General features: G+C 39.5%; 1 protein-coding gene across 2 annotated transcripts in view; it reads left to right on the top strand.

The window, feature by feature from the left end:
• Positions 1–25,978, top strand: part of Alpk1 (alpha kinase 1) — a 125,283-nt gene extending 99,305 nt beyond the window's left edge. For both annotated transcript variants that reach the window (XM_021729661.3, XM_040292989.2), the window contains 11 exons: positions 771–969; positions 7,223–7,282; positions 8,100–8,186; positions 9,119–9,195; positions 10,012–10,107; positions 11,472–11,576; positions 12,712–14,824; positions 17,074–17,227; positions 21,396–21,558; positions 23,959–24,145; positions 25,276–25,978. In XM_021729661.3, coding sequence (XP_021585336.2) covers positions 771–969; positions 7,223–7,282; positions 8,100–8,186; positions 9,119–9,195; positions 10,012–10,107; positions 11,472–11,576; positions 12,712–14,824; positions 17,074–17,227; positions 21,396–21,558; positions 23,959–24,145; positions 25,276–25,475 — 3,441 coding nt within the window. In that variant the 3' untranslated portion in view covers positions 25,476–25,978. The remainder of the gene's footprint in view (positions 1–770; positions 970–7,222; positions 7,283–8,099; positions 8,187–9,118; positions 9,196–10,011; positions 10,108–11,471; positions 11,577–12,711; positions 14,825–17,073; positions 17,228–21,395; positions 21,559–23,958; positions 24,146–25,275) is intronic.
• Positions 25,979–26,424: the final 446 nt, after the last annotated feature.

The raw sequence follows: 26,424 nt of genomic DNA, 5'->3' as shown, positions 1-26,424 counted from the left end.
AGTGTATGCAATAAATGAAGCAGGGTGTTATGAACTGAGTGGAAAGTTCTCCCAGATGTAATGATGACTGAAAGAAGAAAATGCAGAGCAACATGTTGCGTGTGATCTCATTTATGAGAGAGAGACAGAGAGGAAAAAAGGGAAAGAGAAAGCCAGGCCAAAAAAAAAAAAAAAAAAGACTCAATTAGTGTCTAAGAATACATCAAAGGGCGCAAGAAATTCTGGAAGAATCTCTCACAAATCCTTATGGGGAAAGTGGGAACAAGATCAGGGGAAGGATGGGATAAGGTTCAGGGAAACTATGGGCTACATTTTGTTGTTGTTTGTTTGTTTTTAATTGTAGATGGACATATATCTTTATTTTATTTATTTATTTTTTACATGGTGCTGAGGATCCAACCCAGGACCTCACACATGCCAGGCCAGCGCTCCACCACTGAGCCACAATCTCTATTTTTAATTTTTACCCTAGGTATATACCTATTGTTTGAATTCTTAACAAGAAATAGGCATTTAGCACTTGGAACAGTTTGAGAAATATAGTGAAGGAAATGGAATGAACAAAATAGATTCTTTCAAATGAATTGAATTTTCCTTATTTTTTTCTTCTGTGGTTTAGTTATCGAGTACCATGTACTCCTGGATATCAGTTTGATGGTTATTGTTTGAATGAAAATGTCCCAGAGGTCAAGTCTGGGGCTCAGCCTGCCATCTCTGTCCGCGGGCTGCTGTGCCATCGGGTGCCTAGGGTTCCCTGGCTCTTCCCGCAGGCGTCCTTGCGAGCCTCCATCGTCGCTCAGGACTGTGCCGCCGCGGCCGCTCTGGTCTTCCTGATGGACCGCTTCCTCTACGGGCTGGACGTCTCCGGGAAGCTCCTGCAGGTGGCCAAAGGTCTCCACAAGCTGCAACCAGGGACTCCGATCGCCCCGCAGGTGGTTATCCGTCAAGCCCGGATCTCGGTCAACTCAGGTGGGTTCTCTCCCGCGGACCCGGCTGCTCGTCGGTCCCGGCGTCGCCTGGTACTTACTGCGACTCTCTCTCGGCCAGCCCCGCGCGCAGCCCGCGGGCATCGGCCCTGCGTGCCACCTCTCCGCGCCGCCCCGCCCCGCGCCTGCCCTTCCACCCGCCTCTTTGCCAGCACAAAAGCCCTGGCATAAAGGGTTTCAGAGCCAAAAGCAGTAGAGAAAATTGTGAAAGGGTGTGGAAAATACTAATTGGAGCTTTTGTCTTCTAACAAATCTGTCCTGCTGCTTTCAAACAGGGGTATCTGAATCGCTATACTTCGGACCAAGAGCCTTTAAAAAGCAGATTAGAATTCTACTATTTTCTCTTAGCGCTCCTGTCTCCTTTCTGTAGGGCCACTTGACTAAGCTGACAATGGACCTGACAAACCCACTGAAGCAATTTGAGGGGTTTTTTTTCATCATTCAGAACACCGGTACAGTACCTGATTAGGTCTGAAAGTATCTATTTTTTCCCCCCTGTCACTTTGAATGAAATAAAAAAAAAAAAATGAGGCTGACAGTCCAACTTAAGATGTGGAGCGGAGGGGGGAGTGAGAGGGGAGGGGAGCCTGCTATGTGTTACAGCATAGTCCATTTCCAGGGAATTCTTGAATTATTTAAATTACTGATAACCATTCCACGTAGGAATGAGTAGTCTGCTATTCTCATTTCCAAGTCTGAAAGACTGAAGCATGAAAAGAAGACAGGTTGTCCCTTCCAGAACAGGACTGGTTCCTTTTTTGATTGGTTTTACAATTACCATTATTAAAAAAAAAAAAAAAAAAACAAACTCTGGTCTGTTAGAGGTTAAAATCTCTTTAACTACTTCATTTCCTTTGAAAAGGAACTGTAGTAATCAAACTAAGTAGGACAATCACTGAATGCCAAAGCGACAGATAAAAGGACATGGGAGAAATGGGTTTGTGGAGGTTACCTTTTCAAAAGCTCAAGTTCACTCACTTTCAAGTTCTGGCAACTGTGCATTAATTGAGCCCCGCCCCCCATCTTATTATTGACTTTTCTAGAGTAACTGCAGGGATAAAGTTGAACTTAGGAAAAATGTCTTCTTTCAGTTGTCCCTGATAACATTTATAATGTTTGAAGCATGAGGGGGAATCAAACAATTAGTGTTCCCTCTGGTAGTGTCAGATGACAGTGACATAAGCAGAGCATTCTCTGGGGAACAGAATGATTAGGCCTGGCATGTGCCACCAGGCTTGCAAGGTGAGTCCCATCAAAAAGAACTTGAAGTAGGGCTGGGGTTGTGGCTCAGTAGTAGAGCACTTGCCTAGCATGCGTGAGGCACTAGGTTCAATTCTCGGCACCAAATATAAATAAGTAAATAAAATAAAAGTCCATCAACAACTAATAAAAATAATTTTAAAAGATCTTGAAATAGAATTACATCACATATTTACATATTTTGCAATATACAGAGCTGCTATGATGTGACATGGAAATTCAAATCAAATGATAAGTAGGTATGTTTATAGTTTTGCTTTCAAACAGCCACACTAAGTTGCTAAGTTTTCTTTTGTTGTTGTTGTTTTTTGTTTTGTTTTGTTTTGTTTTGTTTTTGTTTTTGTTATTTCTCTCATATCTCTAACCAAGATGGTACAGTGGTTTTCTCCTGATAATGGACAAGCCTTGATAGCATCATGAATGGTACACTTTTCTGCTCACATTGTCATGTGCCTAAGACAAAAGTCCTGGATCTTATTCCCCAATAGTTGAGGTTGGCTTTTCATCAAAGACACTTCAAAAAGTGTCACAAGAAGAAAAACTCAGCCTCAGAGTTAAGTCTTCCTTCTAAACTTCTGTCCCTCAAACATCACTGAAGTCTCCGCCTATACTGCATGTATGTGGGGGTGGGGAGCTGGATTAGGGCTTGAGTGTGGAAAGGATAAGGATGTGTAGGGGTAAGGGAAGAAGGTAAAGCGAAGAGGGAGGAGGATGCTCAATCCCAGCCTTTGGGAATCTTGGAGTAGATAAATGAGAGGGATATTGCATTACAAGGAGTAAGAAGATCAATAAAGGTGATAGGAGAGGACAGCAGTCTTTGATCCAGCCCTTCCTGATAAGTAACCAAGGCAGCAACATAATGGGAGGTCAGAATCAAGAGAAGACTCCCTGGGTCTGCCCAGCTCACTCTCACCTGAAATTAGGAGACAACCCTTTTAAACCACAGTGAGAGATAAAGGCTCAGACTTTCAATTCCATGAACATGAGCAGGTGCCAAGTCTTCTCCCATTACAAATACATAAATGATATATGTATATTGAAGATATATATATATATATATATATATTTTTTTTTGTACCAGGAATTAACCACTGATTCACATCCCTGGTCCTTTTTATTTTTTTGTTTTAAGACAGGATTTCACTAAGTTGCTTAGGGCCTTTCAAAGTTGCTGAGGCTGGTCTCGAACCTGCTATCCTCCTCACTTGGTCTCTCTCCTGAGTCACTGGGATTACAGGCATGCGCTACCCTACCCAGTAGGTGAAGATATTTTTTAAGTACCTGATCATAGGTGTTCAAAGTCAAAGCAGTAGATTACTGCATGTGATACTTGTAGCCATAGGGGTTTGCAATTGGATATAGTCCTAAGGGAAGAGACTGTCATTTTAATCCCTGTGCAGAGACAAGAGGCAGGATCTTGGGCCCACATGAGGCGTGAAATACTTGTACAAAGCTGGAATTCTTAAATTATTACATAGACCATGAAAGGGGGCCCAGATAGGAAACAAATCAAAAAAGCCTCCTAAAATAAAGAAAAATTTCAAGTCTATGCCAAATGTCAGTGTGGAGTCTGAATTTACCTTTATCACAAGACAAGAAATCCCCCACCAACTAATTAATTTAAAAAAAAAAGATTTAAGAGTGAGATTTCTGGGGCTCAGGGGAAAATCAAGTATAAACTGTGCTCTGGAGAAACATCCTCACTCTTGGGTGTGGGAATCCCATTGGAAGATATTCTTGGCAGAGCGGGGCATTGTGGTGCATGTCTGTAATCCTAGCAGTTTGGGAGGCTGAGACAGGAGGAAGACAAGTTCAAAGCCAGCCTCAGCAAAAGCGAGGTGCTAAGCAACTCAGTGAGACCCCACCTCTAAATAAAATTCAAAATAGGGCTAAGGAAGTGGTTCAGTGGTTAAGTGTACCTGAGATCAATCCCCAGTACCAAAATATATATATTTTGACCAAAGATGATCTTATATTAAATATTTTATAATTATATTATTATATTTAATATTTTAATAAGCAAAGAAAGAAACAAAACACGAGAGCAGCATCTTATCCAACACACAATGAAAGTGGACTGCAACATTAAGGAGAGTACCTGCAGAACAACTTGACAGACTCATGGAGCTTTAAAAAATAGTATATTTAAAAGACTAAAACACAAAAGAAAAATAAGTGAATTTATTCATGTGAAAAAGAACTGAACAGAACTTTCAGAAATTAAAAATACAATTGAAGTTGCAAATTGAATTTATAATTGAAATTACAAATCAATGTGTTTCTCAGAAAATAATGGTGATTTATGAGGCATTATCCCCATAGTGAGAAAGCATACAAGTAGTTGTTGATGTTGTTGTTTTTGTTGTTGTTGTTATTATTACTATTATTTTGGAGGTACAGGATACAAGAATTTATCTGCAAAACTATGGATAGAGACAGCCAGAAAACCCACCAGTTATCTTACTGGGTGGGAAAAGCTTCCAGCATTTCTAGTACTAAAAAAATAATTGCTTCATTAGGGTGAATACAATAAAATAACTCATTAGAAAAATGAGTTAAAAAGATATTAAAATGCTGCTTTGAAGTATTTATTAGTAGCTTCAAACATTATAAAATTATCTTGATAAATAACTATAAACATTTCTCAATGCTCACTGTCAGTTTTTCATTTAATCTCATCTCAGGCCATTAACCAAAAGGCACATTGAGAAGCTTCGTGGAGTGGTGCCTCCCAACTTCCATGGGTCTATGAATTCCCTGGCGATCTGACTAAAAGTCAGATTCTGATTCCTAGGTGTGGAGGAGGCATAGACAGCATTTCTAGCCAGCTCTATGACCTGGCTGCTGCTGTTCGGACTTCTCCTGAGTGTCAAGGGACCAGCTAAAGAGTCTAACAATGTGCCTGCCTGCCTGCCCACCTGGTACATATGACTGGCAATAACCCAAAGATCAGCACAAGTCTCCTGGGGCCTCTCTCATAGGTGTGACCTACCTGAAAAGTATTGCTGCAACATGTTTAAGAGCAGGAGAGAAGATCATGGGACTAGAAATTGTATTTAAAGAAAATATTGAGGCCAGACACAGTGGTGCATGCCTGTAGCCCCAGCTACTCAGAAAACTGAGGGAGCAGGATAAAAAGTTCAAGGTCAGCCTCAGCAACTTAGCAAGACCCTGTCTCAAAATTTAATCTTGTTTTAAAAAAGTCTAGAGATGCAGCTCAGTAGTAGAGTACCTGTGGGTTCAATCACCGGTAACATGAAAAAATAAACAAATGCCTGAGATTCGCACAGAGTTAAGCAGATGAGTGAGTATATGAAAGAAATTTTAAAAGTTCAGATAGAATGGGGATACACTTTTAAGACTTCTAGGAAGAACAAATAGATTTAGAACTGGAGAAAAACCATAATTCTTTACGTTAAAGAAATATATCTAACCTTGAGGAAAAAAAAAAAGACCCACATTTAAAAAATAAATCTACACCTGGACACTGTGGAAAAACTACAGAAAATCAAACAATAAGAAAATCTTGAAGGAAACAGAGAAAAAGACAGATTTTAGATTATTAATAATAATAAAGATTTTGTTGGCAATAACAGTCCAGAAAGCAAAAGAATCTACATAAAATTAAGAGGAAATGACTTTCCATCTAGAATTTTACACCCAGCAAAAACATCATTCAGAATTGAGGATAAAATAGACATTTTCAGACAATAACTAAAAACATTTATTTCCCTGAGACATTGTGCTCTGTTGTAAACACACACACACACACACACACACACACACACACAGGATGTATTTTTGTAAGGAGGAAATTAAATCTAGAAGATGGACTTTCTAAGGCACAGATCAAACAAGGTACACTGTGTCACTTCTGCCATATACATTGGTAATAAAACAGGTCATAATGCCAGTTCATGTTCAAGGACAGGGGAAGTAAAATCTAGATTCCTTTCCTTAATGAAGGCCATGCTGCAAAAAAGCTGTGGATAGAGGCTACTGTTGGGACCTTCTTTGGGAACACAATCTACTCCAGTCAGGGTGTATGTCTGTGTGTGCAGTTTGAAATTGTGTGGTCAGGAACAGCCCACACAATTAGGAGACAGTGACATTTGTTCAAAGACCTGAAGAAGAAGAAGGACACACCTTAGAGATATTTGGGATCATGGCATTCCAGGCTGAAATAATTGTAAGTATGAAGACTATGATGGGAAAGACAAGCCTGGCTGACAGTAAGGAGTAGTCCTGAAGTAGAGGGAATGAGAGGGAGGGGCCAGGTCACCTGGGGTTTAGAGCTACCTGGAAGAAAGGAGGGTAAAAGGGTAACTGATTGAGTTTCCTACTTATGGAAAACAGCTGTTTATAGACAAGGCCCCTCTCTAGTGGTGGCAACCAAAATAAGTCAAAAGCTTTTAAAAACCCCAAACTTCCCTACTCTTGAACAAAAATCCCTTTGTGATAAGTCTGTAAATAGTCCTGTTCACAAGCAATTCTATCAGATACAGTGTTCATAGAGAGGAGCACACACTTTTACAAAGGTTTGCCTCTACTACTTAAGCCCCGCTGTGTAGGAAAATATATATACATATATATGAGCAATTCCATATATATAACAATAGTATCTCTATATGTGTGTGTATATTCAGAGTGGATATGAAATGCCAATTATATTTGTTTATATACATATGATCATACATACATAATACATACATTCATATGCATACATATATATATTCATATATATGAATCTAATTACCATTTCAGGTACTCTGTAATCACCCATCTTACCAATTTTTGAAAACTTCAGCTTTCTTTTTCAGTTTTATATATGAAACAGTTATTGTTTTTAAGTTTTAAAATAGAAAATTTTCCAGAAAGGCGGTGTTCTCTGTTACAATCCATCAACTTTAAAGCATTTGTAGTATTTAAGTACATGTTCAGAACTAACTGTGTAGCATTTGGTTGCTTCCTTTCAGGGAAACTTTTAAAAGCAGAGTATATCCTGAGCAGTCTAATAAGCAACAATGGAGCAACAGGTACGTACTGTCACGTTTCCCCAGGACTCCTACCATCAGACCCTATCAGAGTTCTAATTTAATAACAACTTAGTGACCTTAATGTTTGACCCCACAGGAGCTTAACCACTGAGGCACATTCCCAGCCTTTTTTTTATTTTTTATTTTGAGACAGGATCTTACTGTTGTTTAAGGCCTCAATAAATTACTGAGACTGTCTTTAAACTTGGGATTCTTCGCCTCAGCCTTCAGAGTTGCTGGGATTACAAGCATGTACCACTGCACTTAGCCTATTTTTTACTACAGACAGCTTTCAGATCCCATCCATCCTCATCTCCTTTTGCCTCACACCAGAGAGGTTGAATTTTTTTTTAAAGGACTACTCATCCACACACCACAGCCTGACTTGTCCAAATCTTAGCTGTGTCACCAGTTCCTGAGGAGCCTTGCGATTTGGATGTAACATGTATGAATATTAACATTTTATATTCAAAATATATAATAATTATTCTTAGACAACACTGTCTCTCAAATCTGTGTCATAGTGCCCATGAAAGCTTCTGGGGAAATATGTTTATTTAGCCAGGCACTAGAGCACACGCCTGTAATCCCAGCAATTCGGGAGGCTGAGGCAGGAGGATCACAAATTCAAGACCAGCCTCAGCAACTTAGGGAAGCCCTAAAATAAAAAAATTAAAAGGGCTGGGGATGAAGCTCAATGACAAAGTGCCCAGGGGTTCAATTCCTAGTACCAAAAAAAAGAAAAGAAAACAGGTTTATTTGAGCAGGCCATTTTCTTAATAAACCCAGGAATTATTTTTTCCTTCTTGTATTTTAGGTACCTGGATATACAGAAATGAAAGTGATAAGATCCTGGTACAGTCAGTCTGTATACAGATCAGAGGACAAATTCTGCAAAAACTAGGTATGGCATTCCTCTCAAGGCTGATTTACGAAGTCTGGCTACAAGATTTTGCTTTGGAATTTTCTTATTATATATGGCTAAAATGTTGATCCCCACATCCCTGAGTTTACTCATTGAAAAGAGTATGACATTTCAATCTCAGGAGCTGAGCTGGTCATGGTAGCACGTGCCTGCAGTCCCAGCTCCTTGAGTGGCTGAAGCAGGAGGATCATCTGAGCCCAAGAATTCTAGACCAGCCTGGACAGCATAGCAAGACCCTCATCTAAAAAATAAACAAATAAATAATAATAATAATAATAATAAAAATTTTTAAAAAATAAAAGAACCCACAAAGATCCTGGAAGTGTTAAGAATATTTAAAAAATAAAATATTTTTATTGATTTTGTTAGAGAAATTTACAGTTGTATATTATAGCTGTTAATGACCAACTTCAGCTGTTAATTATTTCTAGCCTCTGACTCAGTTCAGCGGACTTGGTATATATAGTTACACATCATCTCAAACCCTCTGTAACACCTTATTTGTTTGGTCTTTGGGGCAGTCATGAATTTTTTCAAGCAAAGTTTATGGACCCTAATTATATTTTAACATGCAATTTTAAAGTTAAAAATTTGAAAAAAAAATAAGAGAAGATAATAATTAGTATTATTGTAAGCCATGGAAAAAACTATATGTAATATATATGAATATTAACATGTTATATTCAAAATATATAATAATTTTATTGTTTCCTAAGTAAGAAAATAGGAAAGTTTTCTATATTAAATCAACTGAAAAAAAAACACAAATTGTTGTGTCAACCTAATCTAGCCCTGAGTTTTCCCAACAGAACCTGAGGAATCTTCTTTCTGTAATAGTTTTCTAAGGTATCTTCTAACACCAGAGCACAGGTATGAGAAGCTTCTCCCTGTTCCTCCTTTTTCTTTTTCAGGCATGTGGTATGAAGCAGCAGAGCTAATATGGGCCTCCATCGTAGGATATGTGACCCTTCCTCAGCCAGATAAGAAGGTCCCTTGTCTCATGCTTCTTTTTCTAATTTCTCATATTTGTCTTTGGATGATTATGTCCTTATGGTGCAATTCATTTTCCATTTATCGATTCCATCTGTGTTGTTTGTATTTATTCTATATGAGCACAAGACCAGAAAATTTAGTAACTTGCATCTGTGTCTTGCTCTGTCCTTGCTCACAGTGAGCTCTTGGCATATATTTAGTGTCTCTGTAATAATTTATAACCATCTATTTATTTCTCTCTCCTGGTCCATTCATCCGTTATTGTTCATTTAGCCTTGCCCAAGCTGCTTATATGTAAAATCATTCTTTGAGTTAAGTGGGCACAGACTTCAATGAATTGTTTATGTAGCATTTTTAAGCTCTCCTATTTTTACTCTCCTGTTTGATCTTTTCATTTTCTATAATTTGGGGGGAATATTCTCCTCCTTATCTGAAGCCTCCGGTTATTTATTCCATTTCCCTGAGCTGGTCAGCAGTGTTGCTGCCTATGCTTTTACAACGTGGCTAGGATCTGATGGGAGATCCCTTTCTTGGGCCAATTATTTAGGCCAGCAGTATAAGCAAGTATGAATCATGTGAAACCCAACTAAAAATAATTGTGTTTACAATCAGTCCCTGTGTCTCAAGAGGTGATGGTCTTTCAAGCCCAGTGACATTCAGTTCAAAAGTACCTTCAAGGGCATAGTAATAATAATGATTATTATTAAAATAATAGTCAAAGGTTCATATGGAGGGATCATCGTGGTCTGTAAGCCATGAGATGAGAGCCGCCCTGAATTCTAAGTCTGATTTGTTTGTGATTTCTTTACAGGGCATTTCCACATCACTTGGAATCCTGGCAGACATCTTTGTTTCCATGAGCAGAAAAGATTATGAAAAGTTTAAAAACAATCCACAGATTAACTTGGTAATTATCATATGCCAAAAACATGGCTCAGACTGGCACCATCTAGGCATTGCCAATGTTATTCCTGGTGTTAAAGAGTTAAGCACTTTCTGAGGAGACTGGGGGTCAAGGAGCAGAGAATCTCCTCTTAGATTAACAGGAGAAGTCCTGGAGACAGGTCCAGTGGTGTCTTGTTCAGCTTTATTTTCCCAGCACCTAGCATAGAATCAGGAAACACAAGGTATTAAACATTTTTTTTCGTGAATGAATAGAATGAATATCCTTAAAGTGATTTTGAGTCCTATTTATTTCATTTCAAATTATCACAAAATTCCGTTTCTAAATTTGGGTCATCTTGATAATAAAGGGGTAAAAATTTAAAACCCATCACTATTCATTCAAATCAGTTTACCCATCAGTCATTTAGTCCAGGCTGTTATCATTAATAAATAATGATGACTAATATTTACACATCACTTGCAACTCAAAAAAAATGTGTATAGCCACATAAACCCTATGAGGTAGACAGAGCACAATGTATCATTCCCATTTTAGAGAGAAATAGACTGAGGTTTCAGAAAAACTAAGTAACATCTGCAGTTTGCACAACCTGTAAGAGAAGGAGAACAGAGCCCGGGTCTCTGTCACCTGGAGCATTGGTGTTGACATTGAACTTCTCTCCAGGCAGCATTGAAATGAATATTTTTTTTTTACAATTGCCATTTCTACTAAATACCCAAAATGACTATTTAAAACTGCAAACTTCCTTCCCAATCCAGACCTCTGTAACCCCTTCTCTACTTGGTTTTCCTCCAGAACTCTTATTATCTCAGATACTAGGCATTTTATTTGCTTTTTGTGTTGACAAATCCCTCTTCCCAGTAGAAAGTAAACTCACAGCAGACTCCCTGTTCTATACCTCCCTGAGTCTAGAACAGTACCTGGCCTGTGCAGTTATTCAATACAGGTTTCTAGAATGAGTGAATGAATCCTCATTGCTGTGAAGGACTCTTTGCCAAGAACAATGCAAAATGCCTCAATTAACCTGACTACAAGATATAAAGAGTTCATGCAAATGAAGAACTGCCACCATTTTAAGGACATTTGATTCACTTACACAGGCAGGAACTACAAGTATTGTCACATACTAGGCCCTCTCTGGAGTGGAGAGGTGGAATATGAAGAGTGTGTCGACCTGGGGAAAAGGACGATCAGCACCCTGGGGTCTTTAAATCCACTTCCTCTTTCTTGGCGCTGTTCTAAAAGGTTTGTGATGAGAAGCAAGGGGCCCTCAGGATCCTAAAAGAAAAGCAAAGGGACTCCACCACCTGTTTTTGCTAACGGATGAATCATCACCCTCCACTTTGCCTCCCGTGTTCTTGCAGGGCTTGCTCAAGGAGTTTGACCACCATTTGTTGTCGGCTGCGGAAGCCTGCAAACTGGCAGCTGCCTTCAGTGCCTACACACCCCTGTTCGTGCTCACAGCTGTGGTAAATAGAGTGCAGCCCACCCCTCCCCCGTTCCTTTCCTTGGGGTGCCCCCCTCTGCAACCAGTGGGAGGGAAAGGTGTAGGCTTAAAGTAAGCAGTATGCCTCATGATTGGCAGCTGTGATGAGACTTGCCATAGGAAAAAAATGCTCAGTTAGAGTGGCCACATCCTGATGGGAGCTAAATTATTCAGCCCAAGCACAGAATGTTTTCTGTTCTCCAATAGTGGTTTCCAAGCCTGACAGCGCATTAGACTCACCCAAGGAGGCTCTTCAAAATGCATACTCTTGGGCTCTATCTTAGGTCCATTAAATACAAATCTATGGGATGGATATCCAGCCATCTTCCACTTTGAAGTACAATTGATCCTCCATGTCTGTGGGTCCCAAATCTGCAGATTCAACCAAACTTGGATCAAAAATATTGATGGGAGCAAAAAGTTGAATCCATACTAAACACATGCAAACTTTTGTGTCCTTGCCATTATTCCTTAAATAATGCAGTACAGCAACTATTTACATAGCATTTACTTTGTATTAAGTATTGTAAGTGAATAGAGATGATTTAAAGTACGTGGGAGGATGCACATAGACTATGCAAATTCTATGTCATTTCATATAAGAGACTTGAGCAGGCACAGATATTGGTCTCCGTATGGGGTCCTGAAACCAATCCACCAATATGGAGGGATGACTCTTATTGCAAAGATGATTCTAATGCACAAATGGATTTGAAAACCTCTATTGTTTGGGCTATTGTTAAGTGAGTGATGTGTTAAAACAACCTTACTGCATAGAGAAACTTATTATGTCCCTATTCCATGTATAGATTGTTTGCTAAAACAGCAAGGGCCATACTTCTGCCATCTTTAATCAAAAAAGTATCAGGGCTACAGTAGGAAGCCTTTAAAGCTAATTTCTTATCCCTTCATACCAGCTAATCCCTGACCTCCAAGTCTCTTCTTCTGATTCACCAAAAAGACATCAATCCTTAACTCAAAGTGTGCATTTCCCTCAGAAGATGTGTGGCATCGGTTTATAATATTTCAAATGATTATCTTCTAGGAGGGAAAAGTTTATCCTGATTTGCTTTCAGTTTGCCACTCAATATCTGACTCTCTGTTTGTGTTTTCCACAGAATATCCGTGGCACATGCTTATTATCATACACTAGTTCTAATGACTGTCCTCCAAGAATGAAAAACTTGTATCTGTGTGAAGCCAAAGAGGCCTTTGAGATCGGCCTTCTCACCAAGAGAGATGATCAGGTAGTTACCGGAAAACAGGAACTTCATAGCTTCATCAAAGCCGCCTTCGGTCTCACCACAGTGCACCGGAGACTCCACGGAGAGACGCACGCAGTCTGTGCCGCGAGTCAGCTCTGTAACGAAGCCATGAAGAAGCTGTACGCTTTCAGTACTTCCTCCAGAAGTCAGGACAGAGAATCTCTGTCTCGAGAGGTCATGTCTGTTATCAGCCAGGTGAAGGATCATTTACAGGTCCAAAGCTTCTCAAATTTAGATGACAGATCTTATGTCCCAGAGAGTTTCAAGTACGGATTGAGTAAACCTCTCTTGCATGGACAAGTGGATTTCCATAAAATCCTTGAAACCTATTCACAGCACCATACCTCCGTGTGTGAGGTTTTTGAAAACATTTGTGGGAGCAACAAAAATAAACTAAAAGACATAAAAACAGGAGTCTGTATCACTGCTTTAAAAACAGAAACAAAAACAACCACAGATACCATGACTGCGACTCAAGACAAACCATGCTCACAAAAAGGCACGGGTCCAGAGATACCCAGAAGGGTAGGAAGGAGAAACTGGACCCATTCTGAGGCATTCCGAGTCTCCCTGGATCAAGATGTGGAGACTGAGACTGAGCCGCCTGACCACAGCAATGTGGGGGGAGATGTCTGCCACAAGTCTCTGAGCAACAGCCAGAGCTCCAGTACTTGGAGCAAGTTATCAGGGCTTAGTTCTTCTTCAAGCTGGGAGGAAGTGAATGATCCTATCGATGACAGATCAGCTAGAAAACAATCTAGCAAAGAAGAACATCTTGTGGACACCCAGTGTTCCACTGCCCCATCTGAGGAGCTGGAGAACGGCAGGGATCACAGAGCTGTGCGATCATTGTCTTCAGAGCTTCACAAGGTTTCTCTCCAAATATCCCCAGATGACAGTTTAAAGCCTTCTCAGGGCCAACCACACAAACGCATGCCCTTCACAACCTTCTGTCCTCACAACACAACCCACACGGGCTTGGTCTCTGATGCAGGGCTATCAGAAGAAGCTCCAGAAGGTGTCCAGGCAGTCCAACATGCAGGACCTGGCCATACTTCTGCTCACTTGCAACCCTCATGTAGTTCTGCTTCTTGGTCTTCTGATTCTGGTAGGTTCAAGCACATGGCCACCTGTCCTTCAATCCAAGAAGAAGAAGACTTTGAAATAATCGATGATTTTCCAGAAACCAACTATGATGTCGAAGACAGACATGGGGAAGAAAAGGGAAAAGAACTCCATGAGAAATATGTGGGCCCTGTATTTAAAGAGAGCTTCTTCTGGGTGGACCCAGAAGGAGAAACAGAGGAAAGCACAAAAGATGTGCCTTTAGACTGTCGTGTAGTCATGGGCAGTTCTCAGGGCCACAGTTCCATGTTGGCATGTAGCTCTTTCACTTATCAGTCTCTTCAACATCCTGACTCAGAAAAGGTGGGTGGTGGCTCAGTCAGGAAGCAGGGCATTGACCCTGATGCCCCAACAGAGGATGAGGAGGGCCACCTCTTTGACAGTACAGATGTCTGCTCCTCAGGTGGACATGACTGTCCTAGACCATGCACCATGGGACAGCCACCTGGTCAGAGGACTGAGACCCCCAGTTCCTCTGTTAACAGTAACAGTCCCTTTCCTGTGCTCAGCGAGGATGGTGCCACCACAGAAGAAGGAAATGAACCCGGACACATGCTAAACTGCAGCCAGAGCTCCAGCTCATCCCTTTCATGGTGGTTGAAGTCACCTACATTTTCCAGTGGTTCTTCTGAGGGGGAAAGCTTATGGTCTTCTCTGAATTCCAGTGGAAGTTCTTCTTCTGTCTCATCGCTAGGAAAAATGAGGAAAGAAGTCCTTGAGGCTCAAACCCTGCAGCCCGATGACCTGGACAAACTCTTGGCAGGAGTCAGGCATGATTGGCTGTTTCAGAGACTGGAAAATACAGGCGTTTTTAAGCCCAGTCAACTCCAACGAGCTCACAGTAAGTGCAGCCTTTTCAGACTATACAGATGCTGGAATCAACTACTTCTGGGGCCCTCTGAAAATCTTGTTGTATAGACCACTTAAAGCTCATGACAGGGCTGAGTTGTGGCTCAGTGGTAGAGCACTTGCCTAACACATGTGAGGCACTGGGTTCCATCCTCAGCACCACATAAAAACAAACAAAGGTATTATGTTCATCTACAACTGAAAAATATTTAAAAAAAAAAAAAAAAAAAAAAAGCTCATGACAAATGTTTTATTCTTTGTTGTACTTTGTGAGTTCCACAGAGAAATGTAAACTGCAGGGGCCTCCCTCACCCTTTGTGTGACAGACCTTAATGGTGACCAAGAATAGAGATTTGCTCAAGCTTACTTCACATGCTCGAGGCTAGCAGGACATGTGAGGCAGAAAGGGAGACAGGAATTTCAGAGGCCTTAACACCGCTATCATTCAGGATTTAAAACTGCTCTGGACAGTCAATCATTCATTCAGCATCTGTCTCCTCTTTTACTTCTCTTTACCAACTAGCTGACTTCTATTTTTCCTTATTCAAATTCAAGAAAAAGGAGACTGAGGCAGGAGGATCTTGAGTTCAAAGCCAGCCTCAGCAACTTAGCGAGGCCCTAAGTAACTTAGTAAGAGCCTGTCTCAAAATTAAAAGGGCTGGAGAGAGATGGCTCAGTGCTTAAGCACCCTTGGATTCAATCCCTGATACTTTAAAAAAAAATCAAGGAGAAGAGTCTTAGTTAAATATCATCTTTCTTGTGGATAGAGATTTTCACACTTGTCCATCTAAGCATTTTCTTACCAGCCAAAGAATTGATTATGTGCCCTTTTCTCTTAGTCTCTTTGGGCTTCTATAATAAAAACTGTAAACAAAGGAGATTATAAACAACAGAATTTTATTTATCATAGTTCTGTATCCTTGGGAATTCCCAGTGTCCTCACAGGGTGGAAGGGTCAAAGAGCCTCATTTATAAGGTCACAACCCCATGGCTTACTCACATCCCAAAAGCTCTACCTCCTAATACCATCATCTTGTGGGTTAGGATTTCAACATTAGAATTCTAAGGGGACACAGATGTTCAAACTATAGGACCCCTATGGTTGCAATTAGCAGAAACTTCTTATTAAAGTCATTTCCTACAGCAGGGACGCTGGGCTGGAGCCACCTGCAGTCAATATGTCTGTCACAGCCTAAAAGAGAGACTGGGTGAAAGATAGCATGAAGGTTCTTCTTTCAGCCCAGAGAAACATAGTATATAATGCCTTTCCAATATACAGAAGAGTCATTTGAATGAGGGAAAAAAAACTATTGTAAAGTGCATCTCAGAAGAAATAAGCTATGTTGATTACTAAATACTAGATATGAAGTAGTAGTTCTTAATCAGGGCACTGCAGTAGAATCTCCTGGAAGCTTTTTAAAACTTCCAATGCCTCATCCCAGACAGCCCCATCCAGTGGGTCTGGGGAATGAATCCAACCACCAGGATGTCCTGGGAACTTCCTGATGATTTCATATAAAGCCAATGTTGAGGGCTTCTGCTTGAAAGCATTCCAATATTTTTCCCACCCTTGAAGGCACCTTGAAGTCAGACTAAAATACACATCAGGTTGTTGCTAAAAACAAGCAAAATTTTGCTAGTGACAGGGTTTTCCCTACGACTGTGAGATGCTGCAATTTCAGAATCACATTTCTTCAAATTAGGTAATTGCCTTATTGTTATTTTTTCCCTCATTTCAGTTTGTCTTTACTTTTTACAATAAACTTAATGCATGTATTCAATACAACCCATTTCAGATGTACAGAACCGACAGTTATAAAGCAAAAGTGTACATAGCATACACCCAGGCCCTCCTACCCAAGGAACACCGAGGACCTGTCATAAAGCTCCACATACCACTGTGAGAATAGTCCCACTTATTTCTAGTGTGCTGGGAAGCCTCCCAGGGTTGCTCAGGGACAATCTTGATAATTACCCACCAAGGTGCCTACAGTCTGCTCAAGCTGAATGCCTACACCATTCTTCCCGGCAAAATGTACCTTTTTATTGTACTTCATTAACTTTTTAATAGTTAATGAAGTTCAAATAGGGCCTGGCACCTGGTTAAGTGCATTTCAATTTAAAAAAAAAAAATGAAGATTTCAGATGGCTTGGTTTAGGACTCATGTTTCTTCAACTTTATTCAAGATTTGTAACATTCTTTGGAAACTTCGCCCTACTCTCTTCTTACCTCTTTTCCAGATGCTCTTTTGTTAAAATATTCCAAGAAGTCTGAACTGTGGACAGCCCAGGAAACTGCTGTGTATTTGGGAGATTACCTAAATGTGAAGAAGAAAGGCAAGCAAAGAAATGCCTTTTGGGTTCATTATCTCCATCAGGAAGAAACGCTGGGAAGGTATAACTGAAAAAATATCTATGTCACCAATGTAAAATGGGCTCATCTTCCCATTCTGCTAAGTACTCATTCATGAGATTTTTGAAAGGGCTGGGAAAATGGCCAAAATGTATGTTTTCAGATTTCTACCCTTTTCTCTTTTTATCACTAGTTAGTTAATGACAGCTACCATTATTGAAGACCATGTTATATCAGCCATTTTGCTGGATGTCCTATATTCATCATCTCAAACTCACTGGGAAACATTTTTAGGCCCACTATGCAGATAAGAAAAATGGAGTTCCTGGTCATATGGTAGGTCAGAGAGCCTTACTCACTAAAAATGCTGGCCAAGAGGCTAAACTATGGAAACCACACTTTTAAATAAGTAGGTGAGTCTACAGAAAGAAGAAAAAAAAAGGCAGGAAGATTCTCTATCCTCTGGCCAGGAATGAAGCATGTCCAGGGATGTAAGTATTCACTGGACCATTTAGGTACCCTCCATAGGAGTTTGGGGCAGGGTGGGATGGGGGACAGTTAGAGACAAAAGGTATATACAAAGAATAGTGAGTTTAGAGACCACTCATGGAAAGTAGGGATTCAGTGATGGCACTTTCTCAATGGAATGATTGTCTCTTTCTTATTTTTTTCCATTTTTGGTACTGGGGATTGAACCAGGGGTACTCTACCACAGGGCTACACCCTGAGTCCTTTTTATTTTTTGTTTTGACATAGGGTCTCACTAAATTATTGAGGTGGCCTCAAACTTATAATCCTCCTGCCTCAGCCTCCTAAGCTACTGGGATTACAGGTGTGTGCTACCACTAGCAGCTTTCAGAAATATTATCTTTTAAAAATTCCACTCCTGCTGGATGCAGGGGTACATGCCTGTAATTCCAGCAACTCCAGAGGCTGAGGCATACATGCTGATGAGGATCACAAGTTTGAGGCAAGCCTCAGCAACTTAGCAAGACCCTAAGCAACTTAGTGAGATCTTTATCAAAATAAAAAAATGTTCAGTGGTTAAGTGCCCTTGGGTTCAATCCCTAGTACCAGAAAACAAAAAAGTAAACAAACAACAAAAGCATGCACTGAGGAAAGTGTCTAAAAAATTTTTCTACTTGGCCTTAGTTCTTTTTTTGTTCATAATATTTTTATACCTTTATTTTCTTTATTTATATGTGCTGTATGTAGCTTATTTATATGTGCTGTATGTAGCTTAGTGCCAAGCACTCTACCACTAAGCTACATACAGCCTCAGTGCTGGCCTTAGTTCTTGATGAAAACTTCAAACAGAACCTCATCTGAAAAATTAGTTAATTGATTTTAAGACCTAACTTTATACTATTTATATTCTTAAATGACCTATAAGCCAAAACTTTTAAAAAGTTTATCTTATTCTTTATTTATCTAAATCCAAATAATGTAAGAAATAAAATGGGAAAAGTTGAGTGCGGTGGTGCACACCTGTAATCCTAGTGGCTCAGGAGGCTGAGGCAGGAGGATTGCAAGTTCAAAGCCAGCCTCAGCAAATTAGCAAAGCTATAAGCAACTCAGTGAGATTCTGTCTTTAAATAAACTACATAATAGGCCAGGGATGTGGCTGAGTGGTAGAGCACCCCTGGGTTAATCCCCAGTCCAAACTAAAAAAAAAAAAAAAAGAAAAGGGGAAAGAGAAGAGACACAGAAAGAAAGAAAGAAGTTGAATGCCTCTTTAAACAGTAAAAGTTGAAAAGTTGACTATTATAACAGTAAACATGCAAATGCACTTAACCAGGTGCCAGGCCCTATTTGAAGTGGTTCACAGACTGATTCAGTTAATCCTCCAAAAACCTAATGAGGTAAATGCTATTATTGTCCCCATTTTATACATGAAGGAACTGAGGCACAAAGATGTTTTAAAAAAACTTGCCCAAAGTCACATATGTAAGTGGTCAATAAAGGCATTTTGAGCTGAATTGTACCCCGCAAACACCCCAAAAATCATATGTTGAAGTTCCAAGTACTCAGACTGTAAATCAAGTCATTTCAGAGGCAGTTAAGATGAGGCCACACTAGGTGAGCCCCTAGCCCAGTGTAATTGTTTTTTTTAAAAAGGAAGACATCTGGAGATAGGTGCACACACAGAGAATACCACGTGAGAATTATAGTATGCAGCCACAAGGCAAGGAACTTCCAGAAACGATGAGGGGGCCCTGGAACAGATCCTTCCTTATTGCCTTCAGAGGGAGCATGATCCTACTGGCACTTTGACTTTGGACTCCTAGGCTCCAGAACTGTGAGAAAATCAAGTTCTGCTGTTTAAGCCGCTTAGTTTGTGTACCTTGTTACATCATTCTTAGGAAACTAATGTACCAGTATATATCCTAGGAGGATCTAAGATGAGAAATAAATTGAGACTGAGAGATGTGGAGAATGGAATGAGAAGGTTTAATATGCAGCTGATCAGAAGGAGATAAAAGAGCCAATAGAACAGGAGCAATGTTTGATTAGAAAATTTCTGGTAATTTCCCAGAATTCAAAAAACACTAATCTTCAAATACAAGAATCACAATTAATCTCAAGGAGTATAGAAACAGAAACAAGAAGGAAGGAAGAAAGAAATGAAGGCAGACAATCATAAATCTACTTCTGCATAATAGTCCAACTTCAGAATACCAAGGACAGATCTGGAATGTAGAACATTCCAGTGGAAGAACACCTTTCTAGTATCCACAAGGTCCTGGGTTCAATCCCCAGCACTGAAAAAAAATTAAATAAAATTTAATTAAATTAATTTAATTAAATTAAATGTAATTTAATAAAATTAAATAAAATTTTGTCCTTCTACCAAGGACAAAAAAAAAAAGACTCTTAAAAGCAGTATATATGGGGGAGGGGGGGACAGAGTACATACAAAGAAATGTTAATGAGACACACATCTGATTTTGCAGCAGCAACAATAGAAGTCAGGAACTATGGAAGTCAGGCACTTGAAACTGTCTTTCATGGAAGGCAGAATAAAGACATTTGCAAATTAAAAGAAAAGTGACTGTGAGAGTCTACCACTAATTCTCACCAGAGAGAAATGATTCCAATAAAATGGTTTGGAGTCCAAATGGAAGGAAGGAATGATTCTCTGCTCCCAGATTGGTGATCCCACACCTAGAGCTGGAGGTCCCCTGGCAGAATATTCAGGAAATACTTCAGTACTGGCACCCATAGGTTTTACCCCTTTGTGCACATCTCTGGCCACAGTCACAAAGCAAAATTCTGAATTGCTCCAGATCTTCTGCCCATCTTGGGTTCTGTCTAGAGCAGAACTTCCTGAAGTACTGGACTACAGCTACTATGACCACTGCTCCTCTATGGGCTGCTTTCTCGTGTCATGTAGGCTGCTCCTCTGCAGCCTCCTGTGAGAATTGCTTCCTGATCCTCGGGAGTCTGAATGGCCCAAACTATTGCCTCCTTAGATTCCATTATATATTGGATTCAGAAACTTCTGGAGAGAATTTGTTCTCATTGAGGTCTATGATTCTGACAATTTCCTTTGTTTTTTAGAGGTCATTCCAGACACATGTGAAATTGCTCATAAATCCACATCAGCTGATACCATGTGTAAGCTACAGTAAAATGTAGTGCTTACTGTTTTACTTAATCATTTACTGACTTGTATCTTTTTTTCTTCAACTGTGATGTGAGCCCTGGAAGATTTACAAACTATGTCTCACACTTTCAAAGCACTTAGGACTAGCATATTGTTGTGAATGTAATAGGTGTTGATAACCAGTAAGTGTTCATTGGGATGAAATACGCATACAAGAAAGGGATAGAGAGAGGCTTTGAATTGAATAATTGGTATGTATAAGGCCACACTGTAGGTAGTGAAAGATCTGGCTCCAGAATCTAGGCACTTTCCCACCTACCATGTTGAATACCTTGGCTTACAAAAGAATCAGAAGACCCCCATTAAGTGGACACCTTTTATAATTGGTATTATTCTGGGTATTATTCTAACATTGCTCAGGTGGTTCTGACAAAAGCATTTGAATCACAAAGTAAGTCAAGATAACTAATATTGACCAGATAAGAGAGAAAAAAGTAATATCTCTCAAGCATTTTTGAGATCTCTTTTTAATCTTCTCAATTTTATTCTGTAGTTAAAAAAAATATCACTTTACTATGTTATGTGGATTTTCTCTATTCATAGATATGTTGGGAAAGAATATAAAGAGCAGAAGGGGCTCTGGCACCACTTCATTGATGTGGAGCGGCAGATGACTGCACAGTACTACGTGACAGAGTTTAACAAGAGACTCTATGAACAAAAAATCCCAACGCAGATATTCTACATCCCCTCCACAATATTACTGGTAAGGTTTTTAAGAGCAAGGGTTGTGTTAAACAGACCTATAAATACATATTATGTTAGCCAGGTGCAGTGGTACATTGCATGGCTGTAATTCCAGCTACTTGGGAAGCTGAAGCAGCAGGTGATCTCAAGTTCAAGGCCAGCCTGATCAACTTGGCAAGTCCCTGTCTCAAAATAAAACAAAAAGGGGGCTAGGGTTGTGGCTCAGTGGTAGAGCGTTCAACTGGCATGTGTGAGGTTCGATCTTCAGCACCACATAAAAATAAATAAAGTAAATGTACTGGGCAGGGGATGTTTCTCAAGCGGTAGCGCGCTCGCCTGGTATGCGTGAGGCCCGGGTTCGATCCTGAACACCACATACAAAGATGTTGTGTTGGCCGAAAACTAAAAATAAAAATATTAAAAAATTCTCTCTCTCTCTCTCTCTCAAAAAAAAAATGTACTGTGTCCATCTACAACTAAAGAAAACAGGCAGGGAGCGGGGGAGGGAGGGTTGAGGGGGAGGGCTGGATGTAGATCAGTGTTAGAGCCCTCACCTAGCATGTGTGTAAGCCCTGGGTTCAGTTCCCAGTACCACAAAAAATAATAATAATAATAATAATTTTGATTTTTATTACCAATCTGTCTACCTCTATCATTGTTCTGGTAAAAATCCAGTAAACTCAGATTTCTAGAATCCTTCATCTGTTTCATCAGTTTCATGTTCTTAGACAGATATGTAAGAAACGTGACCCTCCATCCCCATCAGTGCATCATTTAGATCTTCCAAGTCACATTTATATATCTGTTGATCCTGGTATCTGATCCCTCATGGTCAAGGTAGTATTTTTAGTAGACTTTCTTGTTGTATTGTCTCTTACTTTCAGAGAAAGAAGAGACCCTAGAGATCATACCTAATGAGTTATCCTCTCAACACTACTCATAAATCCCATTTTACTTCTGTTTGTCCCCTCCTCCTTCAACCAACTGATACCAAATTATAGCATAAACACCTTTATTTTTTTAAATAATTATCATCCTTTTAATATAATTTAAATAATTGTGAAAGCTATTAGATTTGGCCCAAGTCTGTCTTCCTCTGTTTTCTGCCCATGGCTGTGCCTTCTGGGGTCATTGGGATAATTCTCTTTTCACTAAATATTCCTTGAAATAGATAAAGTTGGCCAGCATAATGGAGCAAGCTTTAATCCCACTATTCAAGAGGTTGAGGCAGGAGGATCAGAAATTTAGGGCCAATATGGACAGCTTAGAAAGACCCTGTCTCAAAATAAATTTTAAGAAAGGCTGGGGATGTATCTCAGAGGCAGAGCACTTGCCTAGCATGGGCAAAGTCCTGGGCTCAATGCCCAGCATTGCAAAAACTAATAATTAATTAATTAAGGTAAATATCCCTACTGAGTTTTCTCTCTCTCTCTTTTTTTTAAGTTGGCAGTGGACCTTTATTTTTATTTTTTATATGGTGATGAGTATCAAACTCAGTGCCTTATACATACTAGGCAGGTACTCTACCACTGAGCCACAACTCCAGCCCCTGAGTTTTCTCTTCCCTAAATATATTAGATTCTTAATACATTCATACTTACCGTGATTTTTTTCCATTGCCAGAGATATTTTTAACCTCTTTTATTGTTCTTAATAATTATAGCCATCGTCCAATTTTTCACCATCTTTAAGTCACATACTGTACCAGGCATTTTGCAAACATTAACCTTTAAAACAACTCTGCAAAGTAGATCACATCACTCAGAGATGACCAAATTGATATTCCAACCCAGAGTCCCATAGCATGATCTGTTCTTATACCCCGGCAAGCTAGCCCCAAGGGTAGGTTACTTCATGATCTAATTTTTTTTTCAAGTAATCCCAGTTATTCAGGAGGTTAAAGCAGGAGGATCAGAAATTTAGGGCCAATTTATTTATTGGTACCAGAGATTGAACTCAGGGGCATTCGACCACTGAGCGACATCTCCAGCCCTGTTTTGTATTTTATTTAGAGACAGGGTTTCACTGAGTTGCTTAGCACCTCACCATTGCTGAGGCTGGCTTTGAACTCACGATCCTCCTGTCTCAGCCTCCAGAGCCTCTGGGATTACAGGCGTGTGCCAACGCACCTGGTTCTTCATGGTCTAATTTTTAAGTGAGCACTTTACTATATGAACAATAGTAACTTTAGGTTCTGTTATATGCTACATACAATGCTGAGCACTTAACCGCATTTTGTCATATAATCCTTTTAACAAAACTAAAAGATAGTTATTGAATGTTAATAGTATACACTTTAGAGGTGTGGAGACTAGGTCTAGAGAAGAAGAGTAACAAAATCCAAACTGAGAGCTATCCACCTGAAGAGGTCATGGCCTTAACCATTATGCTATATACTGTCTCTGTTTCTATTTTTCAGATTTTAGAAGGCAAGACAATAAAGGGATGTATCAGTGTGGAGCCTTATATCCTGGGAGAATTTGTAAAATTATCAAATAATGCCAAGGTTGTGAAAACAGAATACAAAGCCACGGAATATGGCTTGGCTTATGGCCATTTTTCTTATGAGTTTTCTAATCATAAAGATGTTGTGGTTGATTTACAAGGTATGAGAAACTGGAATAGTGTTTTATTTCAAATATTACTTGCTTGTGAATGTAAGTTTTTGAAAGTTTTCCTTAATCATTTTAAGTAGATTATTTAGTATATAGGACATTATTTGGAATTAATTCATTTTACTCTGTGTAGTAAATGATTCTTGAAAGAACACAATGTCTGATACTTCTATAAGTGTACATTGTGTCACATAATCAATGAGGAGGTCTGACTCTTATTTGTTAGTTTTAATTCCAGGGCAAAATCCGGAACAGTATTTTTTACTTCCCTCAAGCAGATTTCTTATTGATTTTTTTCACATGTCAAAATCATTTTTCCATTTTTATTTTCTCCAGCTCTTTACCCTTACTAAAAGGGTAGTGTGGAGCTTCATAATTGGGACCATTATGGAAGAGAAAGCTGTGTGTACTTACATCTGACTTCTTTTAAAATCTGCACTAATGTATTTATTTGTCTGGCATTGCACTCATCAGAGGTCTTATTCTACACTTGGTGTAAATGGCAAATGTAATTTATTAAAATTATTTTAGTAATGCCCACATGACCACCTCAAGACCTTCCCTATTCTATCTCCACATGATTTCTTACTTTGTCATATTAAATGTTTTAATTATTTGTAGTTTATCAATCTGTCCTCCTTCACGAGATTGCACGCTCAATGAATACAAAGATTGTTAGCTTGTTCTCTGCCGTATCCCCAGTTTCTAAAAATGATGTTTCACAGTTTCCACTCAGTGAATATCTGTGGCCTAGACAGATGACTACATGAATCAATGACTAAGGCATTAAAGAAGCTTCCAAGTCATCAAAGTAAAATGCAATATTGTGATTGTCATCATTATTCTAAGTGTTTTATATTGCTCTCTAATGCCTTGAAATTGGTGATCTCGTATGTCAACTTAAACAAAAATAATTATGCAATATTCAGTTTTTCTTAAGCCAAGCATTGGGTTATGCAGCCCAGACTCCTTAGCAAAAACTTACTAACATATAAACCATAGATGACCAAATTTTAAAAACACCTCTTTAAGCATTTGTGTGTGTATATGTTTTTCCCCTAAAATTCTTGATTGACATTTGTAGGGAACTTAATACTCAGATGCATCCATTTCTCTTTTAGGTTGGGTGACTGGTAATGGAAAAGGACTCATCTACCTCACAGATCCCCAAATTCACTCTGTTGATCAGAAAAATGTCACTACCAATTTTGGAAAGAGAGGAATTTTTTACTTCTTTAATGACCAGCATGTGAAATGTAATGAAATATGCCACCGTCTTTCTTTGACTAGACCTTCAATGGGGAAACTAAACAAGTCATAGACTGTGGATTGGCAAAGAGACAGACCTCTGTGCTCACCAACATCAACTTCTCCTCTCCATCTGGGCAACAGAACATGGCACAGCCCCTCTCCTTAAGGCTAGTTGTGGCCAATGGTTTGTGAGAGGAACTGATGAGTATCACTTTCAGGCCTAGATTTAATTCTAGTACAATATCCTTCAGGGTTTCCTTTCTCTGTCACAGTTACCAAGAATGTGTCAGGAGGTAGCTACTTATGAGCACAGGTCCCACAGTGATGGCAACGTGGGAAAGAGCCCTTCTGATCCACAAAGATACAAAACACTGCCGAGAAATAAATTTGGTGCTTGAACCAGTGAGATTTTGGAGCTTGCTGTCACTATCTGTTGAGACTGACACTATTGACTTTTTTCCTATTGAATTAGGCATGTAATATATGTTTTAAAATATTCAGGGCTTTATGATATGAATTCAATATTTTGTTTGTATTTTGACATTTGACTTTGCATAAAACATTTGTCTGCAATTTTTTGTTAATAGTTGAATTTATCAATCTTTTCTTTGATGATTTCTTGGCTATAGATAATACTTAGAACTTTCTTATACTCTGAGTTTCTTTCCTTTTAATCTCCCATGTTTTCTTCTAGTGTATTAGTAATCCATGAAAGACATGACAGAGAATGGTAGATTATCATGGCCACCATAGTCCACACCTTGCCCTACACAGATCTATGTCTTTACTCAGGTCTAGGCTGCAGCTCTTCCATGGTCTCACTGAAAGAAATATACAGAAGGGACATTGGTAAGATATGGTGATTCCATTTCACTTCCTCTCTGGGACCATAAGTGGTGCTCACTCTCTCTGTCCTCCACTATTCAATCTAAGTTTCCCTCAGCCTTAACTACTATATCGGAAAGTGTGGATGCCTTACCTCATGGTGGGACTCAAGCTTCTATAGATGGAGAGGTTGG

The sequence above is a fragment of the Ictidomys tridecemlineatus genome, chromosome 9 (assembly GCF_052094955.1).
Source record: "Ictidomys tridecemlineatus isolate mIctTri1 chromosome 9, mIctTri1.hap1, whole genome shotgun sequence".
NCBI classification, from domain to species: domain Eukaryota; kingdom Metazoa; phylum Chordata; class Mammalia; order Rodentia; family Sciuridae; genus Ictidomys; species Ictidomys tridecemlineatus.
Note: the sequence above shows the minus strand (reverse complement) of the source record. Positions and strands in the feature narration are given on the sequence as shown.